This window comes from Tauraco erythrolophus, chromosome 2 (genome assembly GCF_009769465.1).
Source record: "Tauraco erythrolophus isolate bTauEry1 chromosome 2, bTauEry1.pri, whole genome shotgun sequence".
NCBI classification, from domain to species: Eukaryota; Metazoa; Chordata; class Aves; order Musophagiformes; family Musophagidae; genus Tauraco; species Tauraco erythrolophus.
In genome coordinates this window covers 33693459-33719652 of record NC_141466.1, presented here as the reverse complement: position 1 = coordinate 33719652, position 26194 = coordinate 33693459, and the positions used below count along the sequence as shown (strand labels likewise).

The 26194-nt window shown below is 37.9% G+C and overlaps 1 protein-coding gene across 1 annotated transcript in view; it reads right to left on the bottom strand.

Moving 5' to 3' along the window:
- IBTK (inhibitor of Bruton tyrosine kinase) overlaps positions 1 to 26194 on the bottom strand; it is a 67202-nt gene that overhangs the window by 34486 nt on the left and 6522 nt on the right. The window contains 15 exon segments of the mRNA XM_086631343.1: positions 824 to 861; positions 962 to 1044; positions 1995 to 2081; positions 3406 to 3504; positions 3506 to 4000; positions 4842 to 5016; positions 9333 to 9510; positions 11719 to 11842; positions 12983 to 13163; positions 14963 to 15080; positions 16234 to 16404; positions 17618 to 17728; positions 18726 to 18850; positions 20255 to 20351; positions 23745 to 24418. Coding sequence (XP_086487469.1) covers positions 824 to 861; positions 962 to 1044; positions 1995 to 2081; positions 3406 to 3504; positions 3506 to 4000; positions 4842 to 5016; positions 9333 to 9510; positions 11719 to 11842; positions 12983 to 13163; positions 14963 to 15080; positions 16234 to 16404; positions 17618 to 17728; positions 18726 to 18850; positions 20255 to 20351; positions 23745 to 24068 — 2406 coding nt within the window. The 5' untranslated portion in view covers positions 24069 to 24418.

The following is a 26194-nucleotide window of genomic DNA, read 5'->3' as shown; positions in this document are numbered from 1 at the left end:
AAGCAGCACAGTAACTTAGAGGACAGGTAAAGTTCTGTTACGCAGAAGAGAACTGTCAGTACTTTGCCAGCTTCTTAGATTTACATATTGCCAAAAAGCTATGAAAGTTGAGAAAACTCTTGCACACCGCCTCAGCTTTCAGTCTCTGAAAAAGGCTTCTCCATTTACACCTTTCCTCTCTGTCAACAAGCATTACCAACAGTATTCAGATACTTAAACAGAGGCATTTAGTGAAATTACCATGTCCAGGAACAACCAGGGCATTGACACACAGCTAGCAAATAGGAACCAAGACCAGTAAGGTCTACATTTTTGAAGAAGCAGCTGGTGACTAAATGGAATAGTCCTTGATATTCTCTATTTCATTAAAAGTAAAAGAGATTCTACACATTGACTCTCGATTCTGCTGTATCTTTCACTCAGTACCCAGGAAAAGTTATGTCATACTGCATACTATTTAAATAGTAAGATATTTTACAGAAAGAAAATGAAAATTCATCTAAAGTAGTATCCCATAAGAACAGTTCAGCAGCTTTTACAAATCCATGAACTAGCTCAAAATAAAGCTCTGAAACAAAAGTAATACTTTAAATTTCCTTTGATACACGTTATTACATTTATTACTTTTGTTTAATACACAAACTCAATAGTACAAATATAGAGTAACTAAAAATGTGTTTTGTTTTGTTTTTTTTCTTGCAAACCAGATCCAAGAATTCAGTCTTTCCTTTTCCTTAGTATTTAGCATATGTTATTCCAGGAAAAACTGAAAATCTGTCACTTACTTAAAAATATCACTACTCATATTTATTGGTAAACTTACCTCAATCCATGAGCTGCTTAACATGCTGTGAAAATAATCTGTAAAGAAAGGCATTTCAGTCCAAGATGCAATAAAATTTCAGTTAAGACAGACAATATGTCTTTTTTTTTTTATATATATATAAATACACACACATACCAAGTCTTGCACAAAGTACACACTTATGACACGGGAATTCCTTTCCATCTAAAGATTTCAAGGTCACATCGCAGAGGTACGAACTAGAAGATATTTAATAGGATCAGAACTGTGACTATTCAGAAGAGCTACAAGTTGTAAACTCTAGAAATAAATGCTTACTTTAGCAAGTTAGGATTTATCCTTTAAAACAAAACAACTGAACATTAATAATATCATAAAAATGAACCTAAAAGTACAGACACGATAGTTTCAAGAGATAATTTTTTTGGATAAAGTTGAGCTCTTAGCATTCCTTCAAGTATTTCCTTCAAAACATAGCCAATCACTGTTGCAAAACTGCTATGACCAAATAAATCAATTATGGCTCATTTTAGTCACCTTAAATAGTCTATGTTAAGATAGTTATTTCTTTTACATTAGTAGCTACTATAACCTTTGACAATGCATTTTAAGAGTGAAGTAATCCAAACTCTGTGAAAACACTACTTTTTTACACTGTAGCTTTTACTACATAAGAAGACTATTCAAGACTTTGGGTATAAATAACTCAATGACACCAATGGAATTAAAAACCAAACATCACTGATAAAAGCATAAGGAATTTTTGTATTAAAAAATATTCCAGAGATGTTCTTAATTAGAAAAAATATTACACATTTGCTTCTTTCCAATCCATGCAGTCTTACTGTCACAGCAAGCATATTTGCAAAAGTCAGACTGCTTTTGACTGGATTAGCAACAACATTTCTCCTGGCATTAGTATTCTATGACACAGTTAATCCACAGAACACATTAATGTACAGCAAAAAGAAGCACAAGTATACCATACTTTATCTATGCCAGATTACTAATTCTAGATCAGTCTATAAGCATCTACAGAGAACTTCCAAACATGAGTTACTGTTAAAGAGACAAGTATACATCAAAAGTTAAAACACAACTGATCAACCTTAGCCTACATTTAACAGATAAAGAGATGACTAAGAGAAAGATGGTGGGGGTAGGGGGAAGCTTCATTTTAAAAGTTTACCAATTCTTCTGATTTAACTTTGGTTTGTTCCCGTTCTTCTTGTTAACAACATTAATTTTTCCATTTTCTAACCTGACTCCATCCAACCTGCAAATCATTAACATTAGTAATAAGTATTACAATTAGTAACACAGTTCAAACCATCACGAAGAACAGTTTCACAAAGTAAGAGCACTTCAGTAGGCTCATATTATGAATATGAAAAAGGACCAAAATCATTCATCACAGAAAACTAGAAAGGGTCAGTTCTTACTTGAAAGTCTTCACTACAGATATAAAATGTAACTGACATTCTTTCCACATCTTATCTATCTTATTTACTATCTTAGATGAAAGCTATACTGCTACAGTTAAGGTCAAAGTCCAACATCACAGATCAAAAAAACTAGGAGTTATATATATACTGATGCTACCAGCCAGTTATCTGAGCAAGGACAGTGGTTTGGAAGAGATGCACCGCAGGCTTCTTTAACACCCTTATTCTGCAAGGAGCCTTGTGAGCAGGATGGTAAAGACATAGGAGTGCTGCTGGTGGATTACAAAGCAATATACTTCCAAAGGCAAAGTGCTTTAACATGGAAATTTTACTTGGGAACTTAGTTTTAGCAGCAGCTTCACCACTTGCTGATTAGTTTTAGTGTTTGTAAAAAAATACAGTGAAGAAAACTGCCCTGAAATAGCTTATTCCCTCCTTCGAAAGGAAAAAGACAATGCAAGGGAAAAAAAACCCAAACCCTGAGTAATACATACAACTCTACAGAAACATTTAGTCTCAATTCCACTAGTCACGTAACATTAAAAATTAATCAGTTAAACAAGAATTTAACTTTGTTTTATGTTGTTTCACACTAAATATGTTTCACTATGGAAAAACTGGTAGACTATGGACCACAGCATAGAAATTCATCAATCTAAAACTCAACTAGATAAGCTGTCTCTAACAAAACAAGCACTGATGTTTTATGACAGTCATGATTTGCATCAGATGTCATGTCTCCGAGAGCTCATGCCTTAAGAGATACACAGGACAGATGTGTTTAATAAAATGTCTAAGAGGTTCTAGGACACAATAGGGGGAAACAGCACATTTCCATCATATAGAAGTCTATTGAAAAAACGATGCTTGAGGTACATAATGATGCTATGAAAGCCTGCTTCTGACATAATTTGAAAAGGTCATACATGCCTTCTCTTAGCGAAGAGCATTAGAACAGAGTGATGTTGCTTTAAAGAGACGACACGATATGTGCTGTAAACTTTTATACTTACAAACAATAAAACAAGCAAGAAAAGGCAAACTTATCAACCCCAACTAGCCTTCTATTTTACTAATAACTAAAGTTAGATCAGCTTACATAAAAGCACTCCATGAAGAACTTGCCAGAATATAAATGCATTTCCTTTCACCTACCTGCTACTTAAATTGCTGAGTCCAAACTTCTTTGCAGCACTTTGCAACATTTTTATGAGGTTAGCTTCTTCACCGACAACTTTGCCTTTTTTAGATTGCTCTTCTGTTTTCATTTATAACTTGCACTTGATTATTTCTATAAATCTCAAATGCAGACTTTCCATTAACATTTTCATCAAAACTCATTCTGCTCAGGTTAGAAATTAAAGTATCTTGGTATTCTTCTGATTTTCCTTTATGCAGGATTTTTGGTTTATAACCTTGAGTCAAAAGATCACAAGTATCAGTGTATATGAACTGCAGAAGGTATGCAAACAGATCTGGATGAACTTTCTCTATTACATAAAGATCACATCCAACAGCATCTTCATCTTTACGGTAGATGTCTGGCGTGTCTAGCTGGTTGTCACTGGAAACAAACAGCTTCTTGAAGAAGTCAGAGCGTGCAGCCAAGATGTATTTGTGCACAGGGTAAGTTCTGGTGCCAATCTGAAAAGTCACGTCATGGATGCAGTCCATTTCATCTGTTTCATCTAACAGTTTGCCAAAATCCTCTCCAAAACTTGATAATGACACACTTGGAATTTCATAGAGACTAGAACAAAAATGAAATCCATCAAAAAACCCCACTATTTACAAGATCCATAAAATTTTACATAGTATGTTTAATGAAGAGGGTGAGGGTGTTTCCATTTGGTTTGTTTGTTTTTTTCTTATATTGCTGGACTACTCAACATCTCTTGTCCTATTATTTACGAAAAGAGCTAATAATATGGTATTTAGGCAACGAAACCACGTATGTAAGATCTGTCTAGCTTCAGAATATCAAATATAGTATTTTGTCTTTATAACGTAGCCAGTAAATATGTATTATCAGAACTATTTTATCTTAACCTCATTTTTGAACAAGAAAATTCAGAAATGTTTGCTGTATTTCATATTACAATCCAAAACAATAAGAAATAAAAGGTAATATTACTTTTTCATCAGATATATTGGAAACTATAATGAGAGTACAAGGAACATGGTTCAGTATTCTATTTATCCATTTTACTTACAGCATTAGTTCCAAACAAATAAAGATCCACTTTTCACTTTTATTTAAAAGTTGATCATTGGTGATTACTGAAAGGGTGAATTTCTACAGTATTTAGAGCTCAGAGTGTGTTAAGAAACACATCGCAAATGCTTGCCTTAAACTGTTTAGATAAAACATCAATGCCATCTATACAAATATATAAGCTGAGGTCTTTGGGTAACTTCAACATAGTTGTTTACTAACAAGTGCCATCCTCTAGCAGTAAGGACAGCCACCTTCACTGTGACTTCCGTTATGAGTCAAACAATGGTTTTGAAAAGCAGAATGATTTAATTGTAATCAAACACACACACACAAAAAAAGAGAAAAATTACAGTTGTTGATATATTAAACATACCTTGTTTTAGGATCTGACTGTAAAACAGCAAAATTGCAACCGTTAGGATCGGTGGCAATACTAACAGCTCGGTGGACAAAAGTAAGCTTCTGAAGTCGAATTCTTTCATATACACTGTTTGTATCAGGTTCACAAGACACATCACATGAAGAATTCTGAAGGCTCGATACAAGTTCTGATAAAAAAAAAATTGAAAGGAAACCACAGAAAGGTTCAGCTAATTAAAATGTGATACTGATACAAAAAAAATATGCAAGATTTATGACTTCTGCAAGTCCATTGATGGAGACACTGAATAAGGCTAAATTATGCTGAAGATTTCAGCTCACTTAATTGAAATGCAGGAAGCCATTTCAAGAATAAGACTTTACATTACAGATAGGAGAGTCTTTATCCAGGACTTCTTGTGGAAGTGCTTTGCCACTTCTTCACAGAAGGGAAAACACTCCATCTAACATTCCATGCAACCTCTTGTGAAACAAGCTGTGAATCTGTATACAACAGCATAAGATTGTTTCCTTTTCCTGTCATATCAATTACAGCAGATATAACACAATTGCCTTCAGATTTCATTTTATATCTGTTTAAATTATAACTAAACTAACAAAATAATATTAAAAAATGTGATATTCTCTCAATACTTTATTATTTTTCAAGAACTGGACACCTGAATACATATGCCCACCATTCACCACATTAATTAAAACCTTTCAAAACAACAGAAGCTCATTCATTACGAATCAGTGATGAACATCAACTAGACATTCAGCTAGTAAACAAGTCTGGATTCTGAGGTTTCCTTGAAGATACTAAAACTACAAAAAAAAGAACAGCAACAAGCATAAAGAAGAGAGTGCCTACAGACACATACCAGCACCAGGACAAACAGCAAAAAGGAGATGCGTCTGGTGCCTCTGAAAGGAGGGAACAACTATGTGATGTGTAGAACAAAGGAAAGCAGCAACAAAGTAAAACTGGTATGCAACTCTGGATTCAGCGACAGAGAAAAGACTTTTGCTGTAAAAGAATGCAAAAATTGGCTGATAAAACTAAAGATGGAATCGCAGTATCAAAGGAAGTAGAGCTGCAACATAAAGCTATAAAGTACAAACACATCCCAGTTGGAAGTGAACCTATTTCTATCCATAGAGTTTTAAGAACTCTACATGAACAGGGCTGACAGCTTCAATTAAAATCTTGCCCTACAGTAGGCAGGTATCTTACAGAATTATAAAACGGTTAGAGCTGGGAAAGGACCTTAAAGATCATCTAGTTTCAATCCCTCTGCCATGGGGAGGGACACCTTCCACTACACCAGGTTGCTCAAAGCCTCATCCAACCTGGCCTTGAACGCTTCCAGGGATGGGGCATCCACAACTTCTCTGGGCAACCTGTTCCAGTGCCTCATCATCCTCTGAGTGAAAAATTTCTTCCTTCGATCTAAATCTCCCCTCTTTCAGTTTAAAGCCATTGCCCCTTGTCCTATCACTACATGCCCTTGTAAAAAGTCCCTCTCCAGCTTTCCTGTAGACCCCCTTTAGGTACTGGAAAGCTGCTATAAGATCACCCCGGAGCCTTCTCTTCTCCAGGCTGAACAGCCCCAACACTCTCAGCCTGTCTTCAGAGGAGAGGTGCTCCAGCCCTCGGATCATCTTTGTGGCCCGCCTCTGGACCTGCTCCAGCAGCTCCATGTCCTTCTTGTGTTGGGGACTCCAGAGCTGAACACAGTATTTCAGGTGGGGTCTCACAAGAGCAGAGTAGAGGGGGAGAATCACCTCCCTTGACCTGTTGGCCACGCTCCTTTTGACACAGCCCAGGACACGGTTGGCTTTCTGGGCTGTCAGGGCACATTGCTGGCTCATGTTGAGCTTCTCATCCACCAGCACTCCCAAGTCCTTTTCCTCAGGGCTGCTCTCAATCCATTCTCCACCCAGCCTGTACTTGTGCTTGAGATTGCCCTGTCCCCTGTGCAGGACCTTGCACTTGGCCTTGTTGAACTTCATGAGGTTCTTACAGGCCCACCTCTCCAGCCTGTCAAGGTCCCTCTGGATGACAACCCTTCCCTCCAGCGTGTCCACAACACCACACAGCTTGCTGAGGGTGCACTCAATCCCACTGTCCATGTCTCCAACAAAGATATTAAATAGCACTGGTCCCAGTACTGACCCCTGAGGAACACGACTAGCCACCAGCCTCCACTTGGACATCGAGCTGTTGATTGCAACTATTTGAGTGCGACCATCTAGCCAATTCCTTATGCACCAAGTGGTCCACCCGTCAAAACCATGTCTTTCCACTTTAGAGATAAGGATGTCGTGTGGGACAGTATCAAATGCTTTGGACAAGTCCAGGTAGATGATGTCAATTGCTTTTCCCCTATCCATCAATGCTGTCACCTCATCATAGAAGGCCACCAAATCAGTCAGGCAGGATTTGCCCTTAGTGAAGCCATGTCAGCTGTCACCAATCACCTCCTTATTTTCTCTGTGCCTTAGCATAGTCGCCAGGAGGATCTGCTCTATGATCTTGCCAGGCACAGAGGTGAGACTGACTGGCCTGTAGTTCCCTGGGTCTTCTTTTTTTCCCTTTTTAAAAATGGGGGCTATGTTTCTCCTTTTCCTGTCAGCGGGAACTTCATCAGACTGCAATGACTTCTCAAACATGATGTATAATGGTTTAGCAACTTCATCTGCTAGCTCCCTCAGGACCAGCGGATGCACCTCATCAGGTCCCATAGACTTGTTCACCTTCAGGTTCTTTAGATGGTCTTGAATCTGATTTTCTCCCACAGTGGGCATTGATCATTCTCCCAGTCCCTGCCTTTGCCTTCTGCAACTTGGGCTGTGCAGCTGGAGCACATGCTAGTGAGGACTGAGGCAAAAAAGTCATTTAGTATCTCAGCCTTCTCCATATCCCAGGTAGCCAGGTCCCCCGTTTCCTTCCAGAGAGGGCTCACATTTTCCCTGGTCCTCTTTTTATCTCCCACATACCTATAGAAGTTTTTCTTGTTGCCCTTGATGTCCCTGGCCAGGTTTAGGTCTATCAAGGCTTTAGCTTTCCTAATCTGATCCCTGGTTGCCTGGACAATTTCTCTGTAATCCTCCCAGGCTACCTGTCCTTGCTTCCACCCTCTGTAGGCTTCCCTTTTGTGTTTGAGTTTGTTCAGATGCTTCTTGTTCATCCATGTAGGCCACCTGGTGTTTTTGCCCAACTTTGTCTTTGCTGGGATGCATCACTCCTGAGCTTGGAAGAGGTGATCCTTGAATATTAACCAACTTTCTTGGGCCCCTCTTCCCTCCAGGGCTTCATCCCATCATACTCTACTAAGCAGATACCTGAAGAGGCCAAAGTTTGCTCTCCTGAAACCCAGGGTAGTGAGCTCACTGAGTGCCCTCCTTGCCTCCCTAAGAATCTTGAGCTTTACTGTCTCACAGTCACTACAGCCAAGGCTGCCCTCAAGTTTCACATTCTCCACCAGCCCCCTCCTTGTTGGTGAGAACAAGGTCCAGCAAAGCACCTCTCCTCATTGGTTCCCCTATCACTTGGAGAAGGAATTTATTATCCATGCATTCCAGGAAACTCTTGGATTGCTTACAGCCTGCTGTGTTGTCCCTCCAATAGATAACAGGGTGGTTGAAGTCCCCCACGAGGACCAGGGCTCGTGAACGTGAGGCTGCTCCTATCTGTCTGTAGAGGGCCTCATCCACTCAGTCTTCCTGCTCAGGTGGCCTGTAGCAGATTCCCACTATAATGTCACCTGTCCCTGTTCTCCCTTTAACCCTGACCCATAAGCTCTCAGTCAGCTCCTCATCCATCCCCAGGAGGAGCTCCATGAACTCCAGCTGGTCTTATGGATCTGGTCTTCCCATCACATCTCCATGATGCCAGTAAGATCATAACCCCGCAGGTGCACACACACCTCTAACTCCTCTTGTTTATTCCCCATGCTATGTGTGTTTGCATAGAGGAATTTAAGTTGGCCCCCCAATGAATCTGACTTACTGGCTGGAGTGAGTTTCTTCCTTGCAGAAAAACAATCCATCAGGACCTTCTCTCAGCAATATGAGCCAAGTTAATAAGGCAGAAATTGCTCTAGACCCTGTATTATGCCCAGATAAGGATCTGAGAAACATGATAAGGTTTCACAGACATAGCAGTGTGCAAGCAAGTACATGCTCCTTCTTCTGTTCAATGCCATTCTCTTAGGACTGGTCATCTAATATGTGACAAGATCACTACACTGGACCCTTGTTCTACTATTACTCTTCTGAAGTACTTTTCTTCCTGAAAATCTCCACCTGAAGGTTAACTGAAGGCTGCAAAGTAAGTATATCTTGGTATTATTGAGGAAAGAGAACAATAATGGTCAATGCTAGCATCAGCCACAAAAGAACAAACTCACCACATAATACTATTATAGACTGTAAAGATTTGATTAAACTTTTATATTGAGTTGAAGTACTTAAAAACCATTAAGAAATCACAGCTAACCTTTCTTTTCTGAGATTTTTTTCCCTTCTTCCAGCCACTTCCCTGTAAAGGCTTCACCATCCTGAGTGACAAACATTATTTCGTTTCTATTTAAAGCAACATCGGACATGAAGACTTGTCGGCCATACACCCAACGACACTGCTTCATGGAGTTGTTGGATGACTTCCAGCAAAACACCTAAAATATCATTTTTTCAGAGAAAGGGGAAATCCTCATATCATATAAAAGCAGTTACATATTACACACTACTTTTTTAAACACAAGAACATGCTACCTCAAAGTTGCACATAAAAGGAGAAAGACATTCTTCAAAATTATATCCTAAAGTGTTATGAGCATCTATTACAAAGAACCCACAAGCGAAACGGTGAAAATCTATTATTATATCAAGATCCATTTGCCCATGAAGGACATTTGAAAAGCTTCTCTGAATATTCAAACATCTTCACAGTGGTCATCTATAGAACAGTTTTTACTGAGGCTTCAACAAGGACAGCAAAAGGTGTCATTAAATCAAGAAACAAGTTTAATCTAGTTCTTAATTTACAGATCTGTCCAACTGGCTTGCTTATAAATCAGGCAAAAATCAAAGCTAGCACACCAAAAATTTAAACCATTTCCTGTTACTTGCTTGACAAAAATCTCAAGTTTCTCTGTACCAGTCAAGGTTTTGGAATGGAGATCATGACCAAACATAAACTGTAAAACATTCAACAGAAACGTAAAGAACTGCATGTACAGCAGGACCTCAACAAGTTATACTGTAGATGTCTGAAAGAAGCAAGCACGAAGCAACAACCCCAGGCAAGGTAAAGCCCAGATGTGGCATTAGTGGTGCTATAGTCAAGCTTCCACCTTCTCCCATTGAAGGACCTGCACAGGTCTGTTAACCTTTACATAAGGAGAGGACAAAAGAATTGGTTATCTAGACCAACCCCCTGCTCAAGCAAGGCCACCCAGAGCCAGTTTCCCAAGACCATGCCCAGTCAGCTTTTGAGTATCTCCAAGGATGGAAACTCCATAACCCCAATGGCAACCTGTGCCAGTGCTTGATCACCCTCACAGTGAAAGTGTTTCCTGATATTCAAACAGAGTCTCCTTTGCTTAAGTTTGTGCCCATTGTCTCTGGCTCTGTCACTGGGCATCACTAAGAAGAGCCTGGCTCCATCTTCTTTACATCTTCCCTTCAATGTATATGGATATATCTTGGTAAGATCCTCCTTGAATCTGCTCTTCTCTAGGCTAAACAGTACTTTCTTAAAGAGACTGCAATCAAGACAGACCAGGAAGCCCTGATTTAGGAAACAGAAGTATTAAGTTCCCATTTCTCTCCTTACTCAATAATTTATAATGCCTAAAAAGCACTAAAGATCCCAGCATTTGCCAGTATTCAGCATGGAAAGATAAAGGCTTTCCAAAGGAAAGATATAAAGCAATGTAGGCTGCCATAGTTCCACTGATGCAGGAAGACAAAGTAATTTGGGACACTGCTTCAGCAGTAAGAAAGATGTTGAAGGGGCACTACCAATACTGCAGATGCTAGAGGCTAAACTTCATGGGAACTAATACTGAACTGGAAGTTTATAATCTCTGAATCAACTAATGACCTATTAAACAGATAAGATCATCCCAAAACATAACTCAGACAAATGCAAGGAAAGAAAAGGAAATATCCATGCTGCTCCTCGTTTTAATATACCAACTCAGTTTTTAACATTCTTTAAGAAGGCAGCATTTCAGTAACAAAGCCTTTTTGTACACACCACTAGATGGCACTAAAGGTTTAAATCCCAGCGAGCAGATCTAGAAAAGGCTGGAGTTTTGAAGGGTCCTATAAACTGTTACTCTATGAAAGAATGCGGGATGGAAGCAATAGATCCACCACAGTATTCCAGTTCTAAGTCAACACAATGTCTACACTTAGCGATAAATAATAAGCCATTCACTAGGTTTAGCTGCAACTTTTCAACAACAAGAGACATCTACAGATCAGCTGCTTTTCAGCAAAGGCTCTAAATCTTCATGTGCAAAGACTATTTCTGAAACTATTTCTGGAGGGTGACTGGGTAAGTGGGGTGGGAGGAGAGAGTGGGAAAAGGAAAAAAAAAAAAAAAAAAACAGACCCAGTACTCTATATAACCACTTCTGTATGTAAAAGTAAAGAAGTTTACACCTTCACTGAAAAGCCATTATATGTTCACAGATTTAAAAACAAACTACTGTACCTTGCTTTGGTAGTCTTCCCATAGCCCTTTAAAAAAGCTCCATAGAAATGAGTTGGTTATTTTCTATGCATGATTTTGTCCAACAACTTTTTATGCTTAAAGTCTGATTAATTAGAATGCAGCTTTCTATAAAATTATGATTTCTAGGGACACAACTTACTCTTCCAGCTTCATCCAGTGCTAGAATGCAAATCTTCTGACCCCCATTTTCTTTAAGATGCTGAGTATCTACTTTATATTCCAAATATCCCCCATTAACAAGAACTTTTTTAAGGTTCAGCTGTCTGAAAGAACACAGAAGGTTAAATTAGTATTTCTTCATTGTGTATTGATGTTGCTTCTACGTCAGTTACCTTTTTCATTTAGAGAAGCAGTACAAAAATATAGTTGAGGTAACGACACTGAAAAATTACTTTCTCCCCACTGGTATTACTAACAAACCTGCTAATAAAATAGTATTAGTAGATTGTAATTTTTGCTTTGCTTTTAAGTAAGTCACATCATATCCACAGGTTCTTCACAAAACTCCGTAAGTGAAAACCAGTATTTGATTTAGCTTTGATCTTCAGCATTATAAAAATTCTAGTGGTATAGATTTCATTTAGCTGCTTGTGTTAAAAGACCTATCCTATCCCAGCAGGTTGTTTCTCAGGCTTTTGGTGGGTTATTTTTTTTAACTGATCAAAACCATGCAAGTTATCTCTTCTCAGTTTCTTAGCATAAGAGTGTGATGCATGGTATTAAGTTTCTCCAAGTGGCAGCACCTTCACTTACAACTATGCAAACAATGAAGTATAAAATAATCATTAAGCTTTAACATGTCAATAAATACTGGTAGAATTTGAAGTGAAGCTGAAAAGCTAACTGAGTGTTAGCTGGGCAAAAATGCTAATTACCTCTTCTAATCTGTTACTGCAAACTGAGAGAGAATGGGATCAAATAATTTCCTAAATTTGTGAGTCATGGGCCCAGTTTCCTCAACAGATTTTACATCAGGTTTTAGCATATGTACCAGATGATGTCACAAGGTCCTTTTTGCAACCTAAATCATCCTTTATACCATACTATATCCACACATTAATTATGAAATACAGACCTCCAATTAATGATTCAAAATCATAACAACATAACCAAATAGAACTTCAAAGCCTCTACCAAGACGCGTTTTTACAAATTAAGGCTAATGAACAAAACATACCAGTTTCAATATTTTTAAACCTATGGCACAAAATATTTACTCCTAGTATTTTTTTTTAAATATCTTTGGCAAACGATGACTGGCACCTTAGCCTCATCTAATAACAAAAATGAATAAACAAACAAACAATCTGTTTCATGCACAAAAATCCTTAAAATAGCTTGCAAGTCTACAGTGAAATCTTCACCTATTGTTCTTCATGACAAATTAGGAAAGTAACACATACTTTGAAGCCATCTTTTTGCACTGATAGTCTGCAAGTAAATAAATATCTCCTCTTTCAGTAACGCATACTGTAGCGCCATCGCTTGCAGAGATCAGGGACACAGAGATATCTTTATGGTGTAGAGCAGAAACTTGGCGAGGTGCAGTTACATGTTTTTCTCCGTTAGGATCCAGCAGATAACCTCGAAAATATGACACACCACAAATACATTATTTGCCATTCCTCACATTGTGCATCTAAAGGACACTTTGCTATATTACTTTGAAGAACCTTTAAATTCCAAAAGACTTTTTTTAGGTAGTTAGATAATTCAACTTGAAAATAATCAGATAGATAAGAGACCCACCATACATACTTATTAACTCTCTACAAACACTAGAAAACATTCAAGATTTGATACACAAAAAATTCAGTAAGGCATATTCTACAGAGAAAGCTACTTAATGTGATTAGACTCTGCAGTGGTACTGCCTTTGATTCCAAAGAACGAACATTTATTTGATCAGATTACAGTTCAAGACACTAGAAATACTATCACACTGGCATAAACTATAGATTATTTCAGCCATTGGAGACACCAAACAAGCTTGTCATACAAATTACTGTAAGTGCACGTAAGCATGAAGGCTGGCAGTTACGTGAAACAACAGACAAGGTTGGAGCTGTAACGTGAGGTATCTGAAAACTCTTTAAAAAATGATAAATCAGGCCATTACTGCTCTGCTGCATCAAGAAACCTAACACAACGAATCTCATACATAACATAACCCTGCTTTGTGTGCACTTTAGGTCTGCACCACAGACTGGATCAGGGTACAAATATCCAGGAACAAGCAGCAGAGCTACCTCTAAAGCTGGAAGCAACCCTGTCATAGGGCAGCGTAGTGCTATGTCCAAACACTTTAACACGGCAAGGTTTATTACCACAGGTCTGCCACAGTGCCCAGCTGATACAACTATACTGCTAACAATCCAATTACTGTCTCCATATGGCACTGCACTGAGCCATGTGCGTATCAGAATAATCTCAACACAAGCAACCACAAAGAAACTTATGACACGTGCATATAAAAAAAAAAGTCAGAAACAGACAAAAAACTCATTAGTAAGATACTTCTCTGTTAACAAAGACAAGTTTTTCCACATACTTTTGCTATCTTAAATAGGAACACAAAAAAAAGTAGCTGATCCTGATGTTAGAACTAATGCAGATTAACTCTAAGTACCAGAGCTACCTAAGATTTCTGTTTGCAAACAGATGCAGAACAGTTGAAATGCAAATCTAAACCAATATTGCAATACTTGTTTATTGAAAAAGACAAAAGCAATGACAATATCCCATTCATACAACAAAAAAAGTTCACTGGTTGGCAATACATTTTTATTAGTTCTTTCGTGACTTCAGAATAACATTGAGTTAAGTGAAGATTCTGGTAATGGCACATTTGAAAAAAAAAACTAAATATGGGGCAAGCATTTCAATTTAAAAAGTTAGTATAGTAAAAGTTATCAGTAGCATGTTTACAGTGCATGGTGAAAGAAGGACATAAACAGGATTGTTGAATGCTCATTTATAAATTATTAATGGCAGTACCAGACAGGCTGCTGGAAGAAGATAAGCATGTCTTGGGGTTATGTGCAATACAAACAGCAACATTCTGTTTCCTGAAAGTCTTCAGTAGCAGGACTATACAAGATACATGGAAGGTGAAAGAATTATAAACAGTTCAAATAACAGAGTTAAGTCTGACTAGCTCCCATCATCTCAAAGTATGTGTGACTGGCAGTACTGAAAAACATTCTTCAAAAGAAGTGTGAAGGAATGTGTCAGACTGCTTTTCTTTTTTTTTTTTAAAAAAAAAAAAGAGAGAAAGAAAAAAAGCTTTAACCAGGCTTCTGTTGTAAGAAGCAGATGATAGTTTTAGTACAAATAACATCTTTTAATGGCTGGATTTTACTTTCAGAATGCTTCTACCTTACCTAGTTGGCCGCCATTCAGCCCCATGGTATACACCGCTTCCTTAGTCCACAGCACTGTATGGAATCTGCCTGCAGCCACTCCAATCACCATTCTACCTTTCAGGTTTTTTGCCTGAACCTAAGCACAAATCCAAAGCACATCTTAATATTAAGCAGCAACAAGTGAACTTCACAGGTACAAACTTCTGACAACATTTAACTCCTAAAGTCATTAAGAATGAAGCATTGGTATGAATTCACATACAGTCTAATTATAGTCAAGATTATTTCAGAAGTTTGTCAAGTGGGGCGCTACTGCACCAGTGACAAGTAAACTTTTTGCATTATCTAATCAGAACGAGAATCAAATCTCCTTATGCTGTCTTCACATGTAAGATGTTGAACGAGATTGCACAGGACATGTATATGACAGCCAAAGAAGACCAAGGTGCTGCAAAAGTGTCAGCTTGTAAGTCCTAATGCCCTAAACACACTGCAGAACACTATACTACTATATCCATACTTCAAATTTAACTTGATTTTCCAGATAAAGATGATCAAAATTAAAGCAAATACAGTGGATATACAGCTATCGTTTACACTATTGAAGAACATCTCGTTGTACCCCGAAACACTATCCTGTTGCACCTTGGCCAATTACTCTTTCCTACTTTTATAACTCCAGTAGCGCAATGTTGTTTTATTCCAGATGACATCTCCTTTCAATAAAAGGTAAAGTAACTCTTATTTACTTAAAAAAAAAACAAACCAACAACAAAAACCAGAAAAGTTAGAGATTAAGCATAGAAATACAGTCAAGTTGCTGATGCCCATACCATCTCTTCCCTGTTGCTATTCTTCCTAAAGAATTATGACTCCAGAATCAACAGTGCTTCCAGCAAAGGACACAACCATCAAACCCTGAGATCCATCATCCAGTGATTCAAAAGGAGTAAAGATCATGAATCTCCAGTAACACATACCTACTACTTTTATGTCATTTCAGCTACAGAACAATATGAGGAAGAAAAGGATTCTGGCAATTTTACCTTATACCATACTTAGCACCACTAACTTTAGTACAGTTCAGGTTAAAAACTGAGACATTTATCAGGACACAGGTAAGTATTTACAACTGAGATGTATAATAACAGGAAATCAAGATTTTATCTGAACTCATATTTGACTTCATTGTCCTGAAAAAGTTTAAAAGATATTTCCACAATCTTCACATTTTACTTTCTGTTAAAAAAACTAAAAACCAACTAAGCTTTGACTGATGTTATTTTTACCTGTCTAGGAACATTGCAGTTAGGAGGAGGAGGAAGAATACCCAATTGATGGAAAGTATTTAAACCAAACGTGTAAACATATCCATCTTCTGTTAAAACAACAGTATGATCCTTAGCTGCAGCTATCTGGGAGCACTGATGGCCAGCTAAGCCTTCCACAAGTCTTGGAACCTGAACATGAAAACAAATACTGATTAAAAAATACACCAGTTTGATATTAATCAGTGTCCATTTAGGAAACTAGTAAGTTACAAAAACAGAAAGTCATGATCAAATATTACACCGCAGATGAAAAATGCATTCGAACATACAATACACTCATTAACATAATTACCACATCCAATGCAATAACTTGACTTGAAATGGAACCTCTGCTATCAGAGATGATTTTTAAACTACTTGGTCTGAAATCAGGCTGGAAACTACAGCTTCAGGACAGCTGGACAAATATTAACTATTACCTCTTTAGTTTTTCTTTTTAAATTACCATGAGCGATAAAGACTTCTCCCTCCAAAACACAGGAAAAAAGAAGTAGTTCTGTATCTTTGAATTTTCATGCCCTCTAATGCGAGTTCTCCTTTATTCAAGTGGGTAACATTCCAATTTCAAAACAGCAATTTGCAAAAAATTCTAATTTGATAGAATTGCATTTTTTTAGGAAGTGTTAAGAATTGAGCTCGTCTTCACCATAACATCCAGTAACGTAATATAAAGTTCTACCAGATACTTGATATTACAATTTTTAAAAAAATTATTGTGCAAGAAACTAAATGCACATTACTAAGTAGTGTGCACAGGATAAGATACTGAAGTCTAAGAATTGTACTGTCATCATATCTTAGTCTTCTCAAATTTTGTTTCTGCATGTTGCAACAGTGTACTATTAAAATGAAACTGATAGGTGAGTTTTTACTTAAGAGCTGTGCTAGTCTAGTAAGAAGCAATCCTGCCATCACTTCTCATACTACTACAGCTCCACATGTGGTACTGCCCTTCCCTTTGTACCAGCCTTGACACTCATCAGACGGTATCACAAACCTACTTAAGAAGCCAGCCCAGACAAAACACATTTGCTTCCACTTATCTGGTACCAGCTAGCCTTTAAAACAACTCAGTCGTAACAAAGAAGTTTGACTGCTGTATATAGCTATCTTAAATTAAAATACATTTAAATGTACATTCTTCTACTCTCTGCCGGCTCAGTAGTAGTACTGGAGAAGTTTTTTTTCTGTTATTCAGTGGGGAGCAATGGGGTTTGTTTGATATCAACAGCAATCTCATTTTGAAAGTACCTTCACAGAAACTAATTCACTTTTCAGACTTGCTGTTTGAAATAAAAGAATCATCATGCTAGACTACATGAGATAGCATAAGACAGCTTACCAGGCATGTCTGTTCATCTCCATGACCCAAGCGTCCTCCTTGTCCATGTCCACATGTATAAACTTGACCTTTGTGGGAAAGGAACACAGAGTGGAATTTGCAGAGTACCACCTGAAATAAAAAGGGCAAAAAAGGGGTGGGGAGGAGGCAGTATAGGACAAATTAATTTTCTGGGATAATCAGAAAACACCTGCCAAAGCTACTCTGTGAAGAAGTTCAGCTTTATTAAAGATCTGTTCGTGAAAATACGAGTAAGGTACTAGTACTTGCCAAATCAAGTCACAGGGAACACAAAAAATTTGCTTTGAATTTATTATGTACTGCCTTAACCTACTGGAACAGACTTACAGTTTGTATTTATTAAAGTTCAAGCATGGCCCTACAGGCTAACAGAAGCTCAAAAGATCAAGTTCTAAGGGTAACAATGCTGCCTCAGAAGAGCTGAAACAAACATGGTAAGGCTGCAGCACAGATCGCCCTAAATGCTTGTTCGAGTTGTACTTTAAGCTTTCAAATATTCATAAACTGAAGTCTCAAGAAGTTATCAGGGACAAAACTACTGTCACAGGAAGCATGCTTAACAGCATATGCTGCTTTTGACATAAGAACAACTTTAATTCAACATATATCAAACAGATTTATTGTCTCACTTCGGTTCACTATGGGAGTTGCACAAGAGGTCAGAAACTCAGAAGAGGTACAGAAGTATCATGCTTCTGAACTTATTTAATGATATACAAGCCATATATCCAAGGTAAATAATATAAAAAAAAAATTCTCCCCACCCAAAGAGAGAACCACGATTTAACTAAGGGTGATCAGGGAGGGAGAAATCAGCAAACTTATAACACATCAGGCCTACTCTATTACTCCTTAGCTACTCTAAGCTGCTTGCCAGATCAATGGAAACCACTTGCTGAGAAATAACTAGGAAGAAAGAAAAAGAGAGGGAAACAAAAAAATAGAAAAAACCCACAGACTCAACTTGTTATCAAATTTTGAAAAATCACATAAAAAAAAGCATCTCTGATAGTCGTTCCCCCCCACACGTACCACATACTTCTCCAAGTTCACTGAGAAACATGCCTATGTAATACTTTCAGAATACCTGTTTGATATACACGCCATTCCGAGGAAAAAAGTCCACCAATTCAGGATGATGTTTACCCTGTTGACCACCATGACCCAAAGTAAAATTTATATTGTTTCCCCAGGTGTAGACTTCCATGAGATCTGCAATGAAAAAAATGTAAATATACCACTCTCATATGTAATGACTTTGAAAACCAACTCCTGCTGTTTCTATTTAAAATTTGAAAAGGAAAGCTGGGGTTTTACCTAAAATTTAACTTTTAAAAGTTTTATTCTTATGAGAAGGAAGGTGCTATGACAAAATATTTTAATATCAATGTACAGAAGATTATCAGAATTACTTATATATATTTTCCATTTGCAGAATACGCAAGCATTCCTCAGCAAATTTACTTATGTTTTCAGAAGACAACTACTACTACCTTAGATAATACACACTTTTTTCAATTTAGTAGAAAGCCTTCCCCAGAAAAAGGTTATGCTATCATGTATGAAAACCATAAACACTTTCAAATCAGAGGTCTGGCCAAAAACTAACATTTTATATTTTTTATATAACCTCTCAGTTACAATGATATCTGAACACCATTCTCTGATGAGTATGAAACTGAAATCAAAGCATATTTGATCATGTTGAGGTACTACTAAAAAGGTTAAATAATTCTAACATATTTCACAAGGTAAAATTAAAAATACCCGAAAGTCAGGATTTGTGTAACCAAAAACACTTAAATTGACTTGAAACGAGCTGAAAAGAACAAATTTCACTATGCAATTTGTGACGTGCAAGACTAAACTCGGGGACATGGAGAAAAGGGGAAAGAAGCATAAAATAGCATTAAAAAAAAAAGCCACTGGAAAAAAATATTCCTCTATCAAAGAAAAACTTGTGTGCTCAGTTACTCTTACATACTCATTTCCTGTTTGGAGAAATTGTATTTAGAGTGACTGTAACTACGTTATATCAAACTACTTTGCCTAAAAATACTTTGAAGAGTCAAGAACATATTCCCCCTCTATTCACAAAACAAACAAAAGTGATGTAAACTTCTCTATCAAATTCAAAGACACTGAAGTCTCTGATAAACTGAATTGAGATGAAAGAGAAAAAACAAAAACAAAAACAAAACAAAACAAAAAAACAACCACACAGAACAGTTGAGGTTGAAAGGCACCTCTGGAGATCACCTAGTCCAATCCCCCTGCTCAAGCAGGGCCAGCTAGTGCAGGCTGCCCAGGACCATGTTCTCTCCGGTTCTGAACATCTCCAAGGCTGGAGTCTACACAATCTCTTTGGGTTACCTGTTATATCACTTGCCTTTTTTTTTTTTTTCCCCACCTCTAAGTCAGTCATTATTCCTTCATTTTTGCTACACATGAACATCCTGTTCCTACTGCCAATATTCTTCACCGGCTGTCTTATGGTCTTATAACTTACACAGTCCTAATCAGAAACAGAAAACATTGTCTACACTGGTACATAAATTAATACATTGTTGAAACATATCTCCTTGAAAATACAATTTAAGCTGATTGATTTCCTACCGGTTTTCTTGAAGACCACATGGACCGGTCTATCTTTCATCACAAGATCCAGGGCTGATAGGCCTTCTTTATCCTGAACATACAGACTAACACCATGCTGAAAGAGGAGAGGAGGGGAAGAGAGGAACAAAGTTAAAATTAAACTTCCCAGCTTTAAGTATGCCAGCTAAACATTTAAGAAGATAAACAAATCTTTAATTGAAGTTTAATATTGATAAAAGAAAATATTCAGATTCTTTCAAGTAAATTGTAGGCAGATCTGAAGAAAACAATGCAGTTCTGTTTGACTACATATACATCATATTGATCTACTAACTGTGATTTTATTGTATGAATACTCATATACTCAAGTGATAAATAGTAATCGGGGAAACACAAAGGAAACACACTTGAAGACAAAGCACTGCCATCTAGGAAGGGCAAGTATTTACCAAAAATACATTTACCAGCTTTGAAGAATACATTTTCTTATATCAGCATGTTTACAGAATCAGTTGTGACAAGCTGGAGAAGTGAGAATATCAAAAAAACTTACCATGACTTTAAAACAAGCAGGGAACGGTGGTTCACAGTTGCTGAGAAAAGGCAAGAGGACAAGAGAAACCAGAGAAGACAGCAGCAAGGAAGCTTCAGAAGTACAAACCATGAACATGTCATTGCTTTAGAAATTTGGGAGAGGTAGATACTCTCTGTAAATACCATTTTCTGAATACAAGAAAAGCGCTACTACCCCAGCATTGGTTTTAAGGAAGTCAAGTGTCATCAATCAGATCACTGAAGGGAAGAACTGCAGACGTCCCCAAGCAGAAGCTAATGGATAATTCAGCTGTATGTATGTACCACAGCTCATGGCTAATATTAAAACAAAAAAAACACTTACGGAATGTCACACTTAAGAGGTAAACACACGAAACAGAAAAATCGAGGGGCACAATCCATTCAACCATGACAGAAAGACAGCTGGTCACATCGGCAGTAGGGATTTTAACCTGTAACTTCATTTGGAAAAACACTAGCCAGAAGAACAACACACGTTCTCCAAATTATAAAGGCAACCTTACTAGAACAGCGCTGGTATTAATTCAGTATATGACAGAAAGACCAATCTATTTTTATGATGTAACACGTAGCTGGGTATTACTCTTTTTGGCAGCTGCCCAGGTCATTTACAAGCTGAACAAAGGCTGCAGGGATATTCACATGGTCTGAATTTGAAAACACAAATCCCACTTGCTGAGTGGCAAAACTTGTAGTTAGTATAGTCTGAGCATAAGCCACGACTGCCTCCAGCCCACAACAAAAGTCTGTCATCCACACTAATTGAGTACCCCAGGGGTTGATACTGAGGGTCAGTACTGTTTAACATCTTCACTAATGACCTGGATAACAGGACAGAGTGCACCCTCAGCAAGGGTGATGATGATACAAGGTAGGAGTGGCGGCTGATAAGGTTGTGCTGCTGTTCAGAGGGACCTCGACAGACTGGAGCAATGGGCTGAGAGGAACCTCATGAAGTTCGACAATGGGATATGTAAATCCTGGCCCTATGGAGGAACAGTCCAGTGTACCAATACAACTGGAGGCCAACTGGCTGGAAGGCAGCTTGGTACAAAAGGACTTGGGGCTCCTGGTAGGCAACCAGTTGACCACAAGCCAGCAATTTGTCCTTGCAGATAAGAATGGTGAGAGTATAGTGGGCTGCATGAGGGAGTGTTGCCAGCAGGCATTACTCAGCACTGGCAAGCTGCTGCTGGAATGCTGGGTTCAGGTTTGGACTCTCCAGTACAAGACAGACATGAACATACAGCAGCAAGTCCAGTAAAAGACCATGAAAATGATGACTGAGGCATTTGACATACAAGGAGAGGCTGAGAGAGCTGGGATGCTTAGCTTAGAGAAGGTTCAGGGGGGAGGAGGAGGGTGTCTTATCAATATGTATAATAAACACCTGATTAAGAAGTACGTGGTGGGGATCCCAGTGATATTCAGTGACAGGACAAGTGGCAATGGCCACAGTTTAAACCTAAAATCTATTTTTACTGGACTGGTATTAAAACACTGGAACAGAGATGTTTGAGTCTACATCCCTGGAGACATTCAAAATCCAATTGGACACAGTCCTGGGCAACCTGCTCTAGCTGACCTTGCTTGAGCACAGGGGCTGGACTAGACAACCTTCAGAGATCTCTTTCTAGATCGGCTATTTTGTAATTCTATTCCATAATCCCTTCCTGCTGTTGCTGCTATAATACCTTAAGAACATATCCTTTTTATAATGCAGTACAGCAGAGAGACTTCAGTTAAGGAACTGAGAGATAGAGCATTCTCCATGAGCTGTTTCATTCTGCTTCTTAGAAGAATATCTGCAGAGTTAGCAATCAGAAAAATCTCACTCATTTATGCAACTGACAGAAAAATAAAATATGTCCGGGGAAACATGCTCAGGCCTCCTATAAGCAAATATCAAAGATACAGATATATATACACAAACTAAAGGACTGAATAGTTTTTCATACATCACATACACAGTTTCCAGTTTTCTAGAGAACAGAATCATGCACAGTTCTCATACAAACACCTACTTTTGTCAAGTTTAATGAAAACCTCCTCACTACGTCAGGGTACAGAATATGAAATACACATTTAACAGCTATCAGACCTTCAAGAACTGAAAAATACTGGATCCACAAACATTTTGCTTAAAAATCCTGCTGAAAGTAGAGAGTTTAATGCTTACAGATAGCTAGTCACTGCAATTTAAAGGCTGAACTCAAAATGGAAAATTCTCTGCCTTAAAAGATTTGGTTTTAAGTAACCCTGAACCCCAAATATTTCATTTTCTCACGTGGTTAAAGGGACCCTGAACATCTCAACCATATGTAGCTCTTCCCTTTGCTGTACTTGGGACAGGAGGAATAGAAGAGCAACTGAAAAATATACACAACTTGTTAAGTGGTAGAGAAGAAATAGCAATTGCAAGGAGGGAATTGAGGGGGACTGAGCAAAGGCCCTGATTAAAATATGAATGAAATGGAGATTCACTTCAGCACTTCAAGATATGGAGCATTTTATTATCTCTCAAATGTGAGATTCATTTCTAATTATAACTCAATTTAAGCTTTTATTATTTTATGTTCTCTAAAAACACTAATTGGTATAAGTACTGAAGAGTATTTTTAGAGTATCTTTAGTCTGATCACTCTCCACTTTTAAGATCCTGACCCTGATATTATCCAGACAAACCACTCTTCAGGGAAGTCCACAGTTAACCAAGGATCCTTACTCAGTGGTGATTTCTGCTTGGGCAAAGGCAGTCATCTTTTATGAACACAGAGACAACTTTCAAGTGAATCAATGCACTGTTACATAAATGCAGTATTAAGATAACCCTCAAGAGGCTTTTAGGCAAGTTTAAAAACCCACTTTCACATAAGAATACAACTCTAAAAATTGTAGACACTGAGGAAAAAAACAGTTGTAAATCACTCACCTTCAGTAATGACAAAACACAATCAATGTATCCATAAAATATACTTCTGTGCAAAGCTGTCCATCCAGACTCTTTGTCTTTTGCCAATAGATCTACTCCTTTGGTCTCAGCCAACCAGTCTAGCACACCTTTTTTGCCACAAGATGAAGCAAGATGTATAACATTTCTACCAAAGGCATCCTTTATCGTTGCAGCATTGTAGCAGTAAGAAGAGAGGAAGGCTTTGATCTGGCCTTCACTTCCTCTGGTTACCACAGAAATAACATCCAAAGCATGCTGTAGAGATCGACACTTTGAAGTGCAGTCTGGCATAAGAGAACTCATCTTCACTTCTGAAGCTGCTCCTCAACTTAAGGGGAATAACCCTTAAAGTGTATCAAGGCACTCCAACTCAGTACACAACACAGTGCCCTAAAAAACTTGTAAGTCCAAGGATGTAAATCCAGTTTTATTGAGCTGCCATTAGAAATCTTTATACTGCTATGTTTGGCACTTGATCCAAATAAATATTTATAAATATATATATATATTTTAGAAGTCTTATTTCACCATCTTAAGTAACAAATATTCTTGTCCATAGAAAATTCCAAAAGTGAACTACGTCAAGTGTGGAGAGGGGGATTCCCCCTCCACACTACCTTGTTCTTCTAAAACTCCATAATTGCAAGGGAGACCTGAAAGACAACAAACCAGAACAGATTAGTCACCAAAAATTCTTTTCCTTAGCAACTGTACCAATTTAAATGCATATCAAACTAGCACTTCCAACCACAGGAGAAATGTGGCAAGGGTTAACTGATCTGCCCCATGCCATCTGAGCTTACACTCTGGCATTCAATCAATTTAAAAAGAGGTGAGTCTATTCCCCACCCCAGCCTCCAAAGCCATCTCCTCCCTTTCTTTGACAGAAATCTTCGAGGCTACACAAAGCTCAAAAAAAGTAATCCGAAGAGAAGAAAAAAGTTTGCTTGCCCAGCCTTAGGACCCTCATAGTTTACTAACTATATCATTACTTTGTGATCAGAAACCAAGGACTGAACTAAAAGACTGCTGGAGGGGAAAAACAAAACAAAACAAAAAGAAACAAACAAACAAAAAAACCACCTACCCACCAAAAAAAGCCCACGGCTGTTCAGGAGATCTTGGCTAACAGAAGCTTTGTCAGTCACACCTACAAGGAGGGACGGACCACCACATCTTCCCCTAGCGGCCGCAAAGAAGGATTTTTTTCTTTTTTTTACTTTCTGTTCCCTGGCCTGAGTGTCTACCCATCTCCCTACTAAGTCTCTCCTGCAGGATAGACAGGAAGGCTCCTCTCCACCACTCCCAGAGTCGCTGACAAAGGTGAGAGGAAGGATGGTAACAGAGTAAATTAAAAAACACACATGTACAAGAGCTGTGAATTCAGTCTTAGCACTCATGCAAGGGCAAAGGTCTAAAGCTCCTGAAACAGGCAGGAAGAAATGAAGGCCTAGGTTGGAAGAGGTAAGGGAGGAAGGATGAGGAAAAGGAGGCAAAGGTACAAATTCTAGCTCATGAAAATATATTCACAGTTTGGGGAATATGGCATTTCTGCTCATCTGTGCATACTTATCTTTAGCATATCCATATTCCTCTGGCATCCACTTTCTCAAAAGTAAAGGCAGCCTGACAGAAGCACTCATCTAGCCTATTAAATGAGTGCAGTTATATTTAAAAGGGTTATAGTACAAGAAATGCAGACAGCAGTATAGAAATCACAAGTAATCCCATCTGAAACAGAAAAAGTGAACTATACACATCATTAATACACTGCACAATTTAATATGAACTGCTATTCAGTCCCAAAAACTTCATGCTTCAACCTTTTCAAGGATAAATTGCAAAACGAGTAAAGTAGTATTCAATCATGCGTTTAACACCTTAATGTTTTTGCTTGCTATGCAAACTGTAGTTCAAAGCTATACAATGAGTAAAATATTACAAAATAAGTCTGAAAATGCTACCATGAAAGATGAACAAGTCTAAACTTGTTAGCAAATCTTCAGGAAAAAAAAACAAAACCTGCTATCTTTCCAGCTCAGCAGTCATTATATACTTAACTTGCACATCCCACTTTTTGTACCCCCCAGCCTGTTGATCTTAGCTTCCATTGCTTTTCAGGCACTGAACACACAACCATATTTTGTTAATGTCTCTATCTGCACAGACGTCTCAAGGAAAGATTGCTTTGTTTGGAAGAGAAAATAGAAATCCCAGTCCTCCTTCTATTTCAAGAATTATCATCAAGATTGCCACCAAATTGAAAGAAATCAGTATAGAGCAAATACTAGTAATGGAATCGAAATTCTTGAGAAAAAAAAAATTCTAATCCAAGAGTATTCATTTAAACATCTCATGACAAAGCCTTCAACAGCTATTTTTCCACCTGATTCAGAAAGAATAAAAAATTTGGAATGGAAATCTACAGA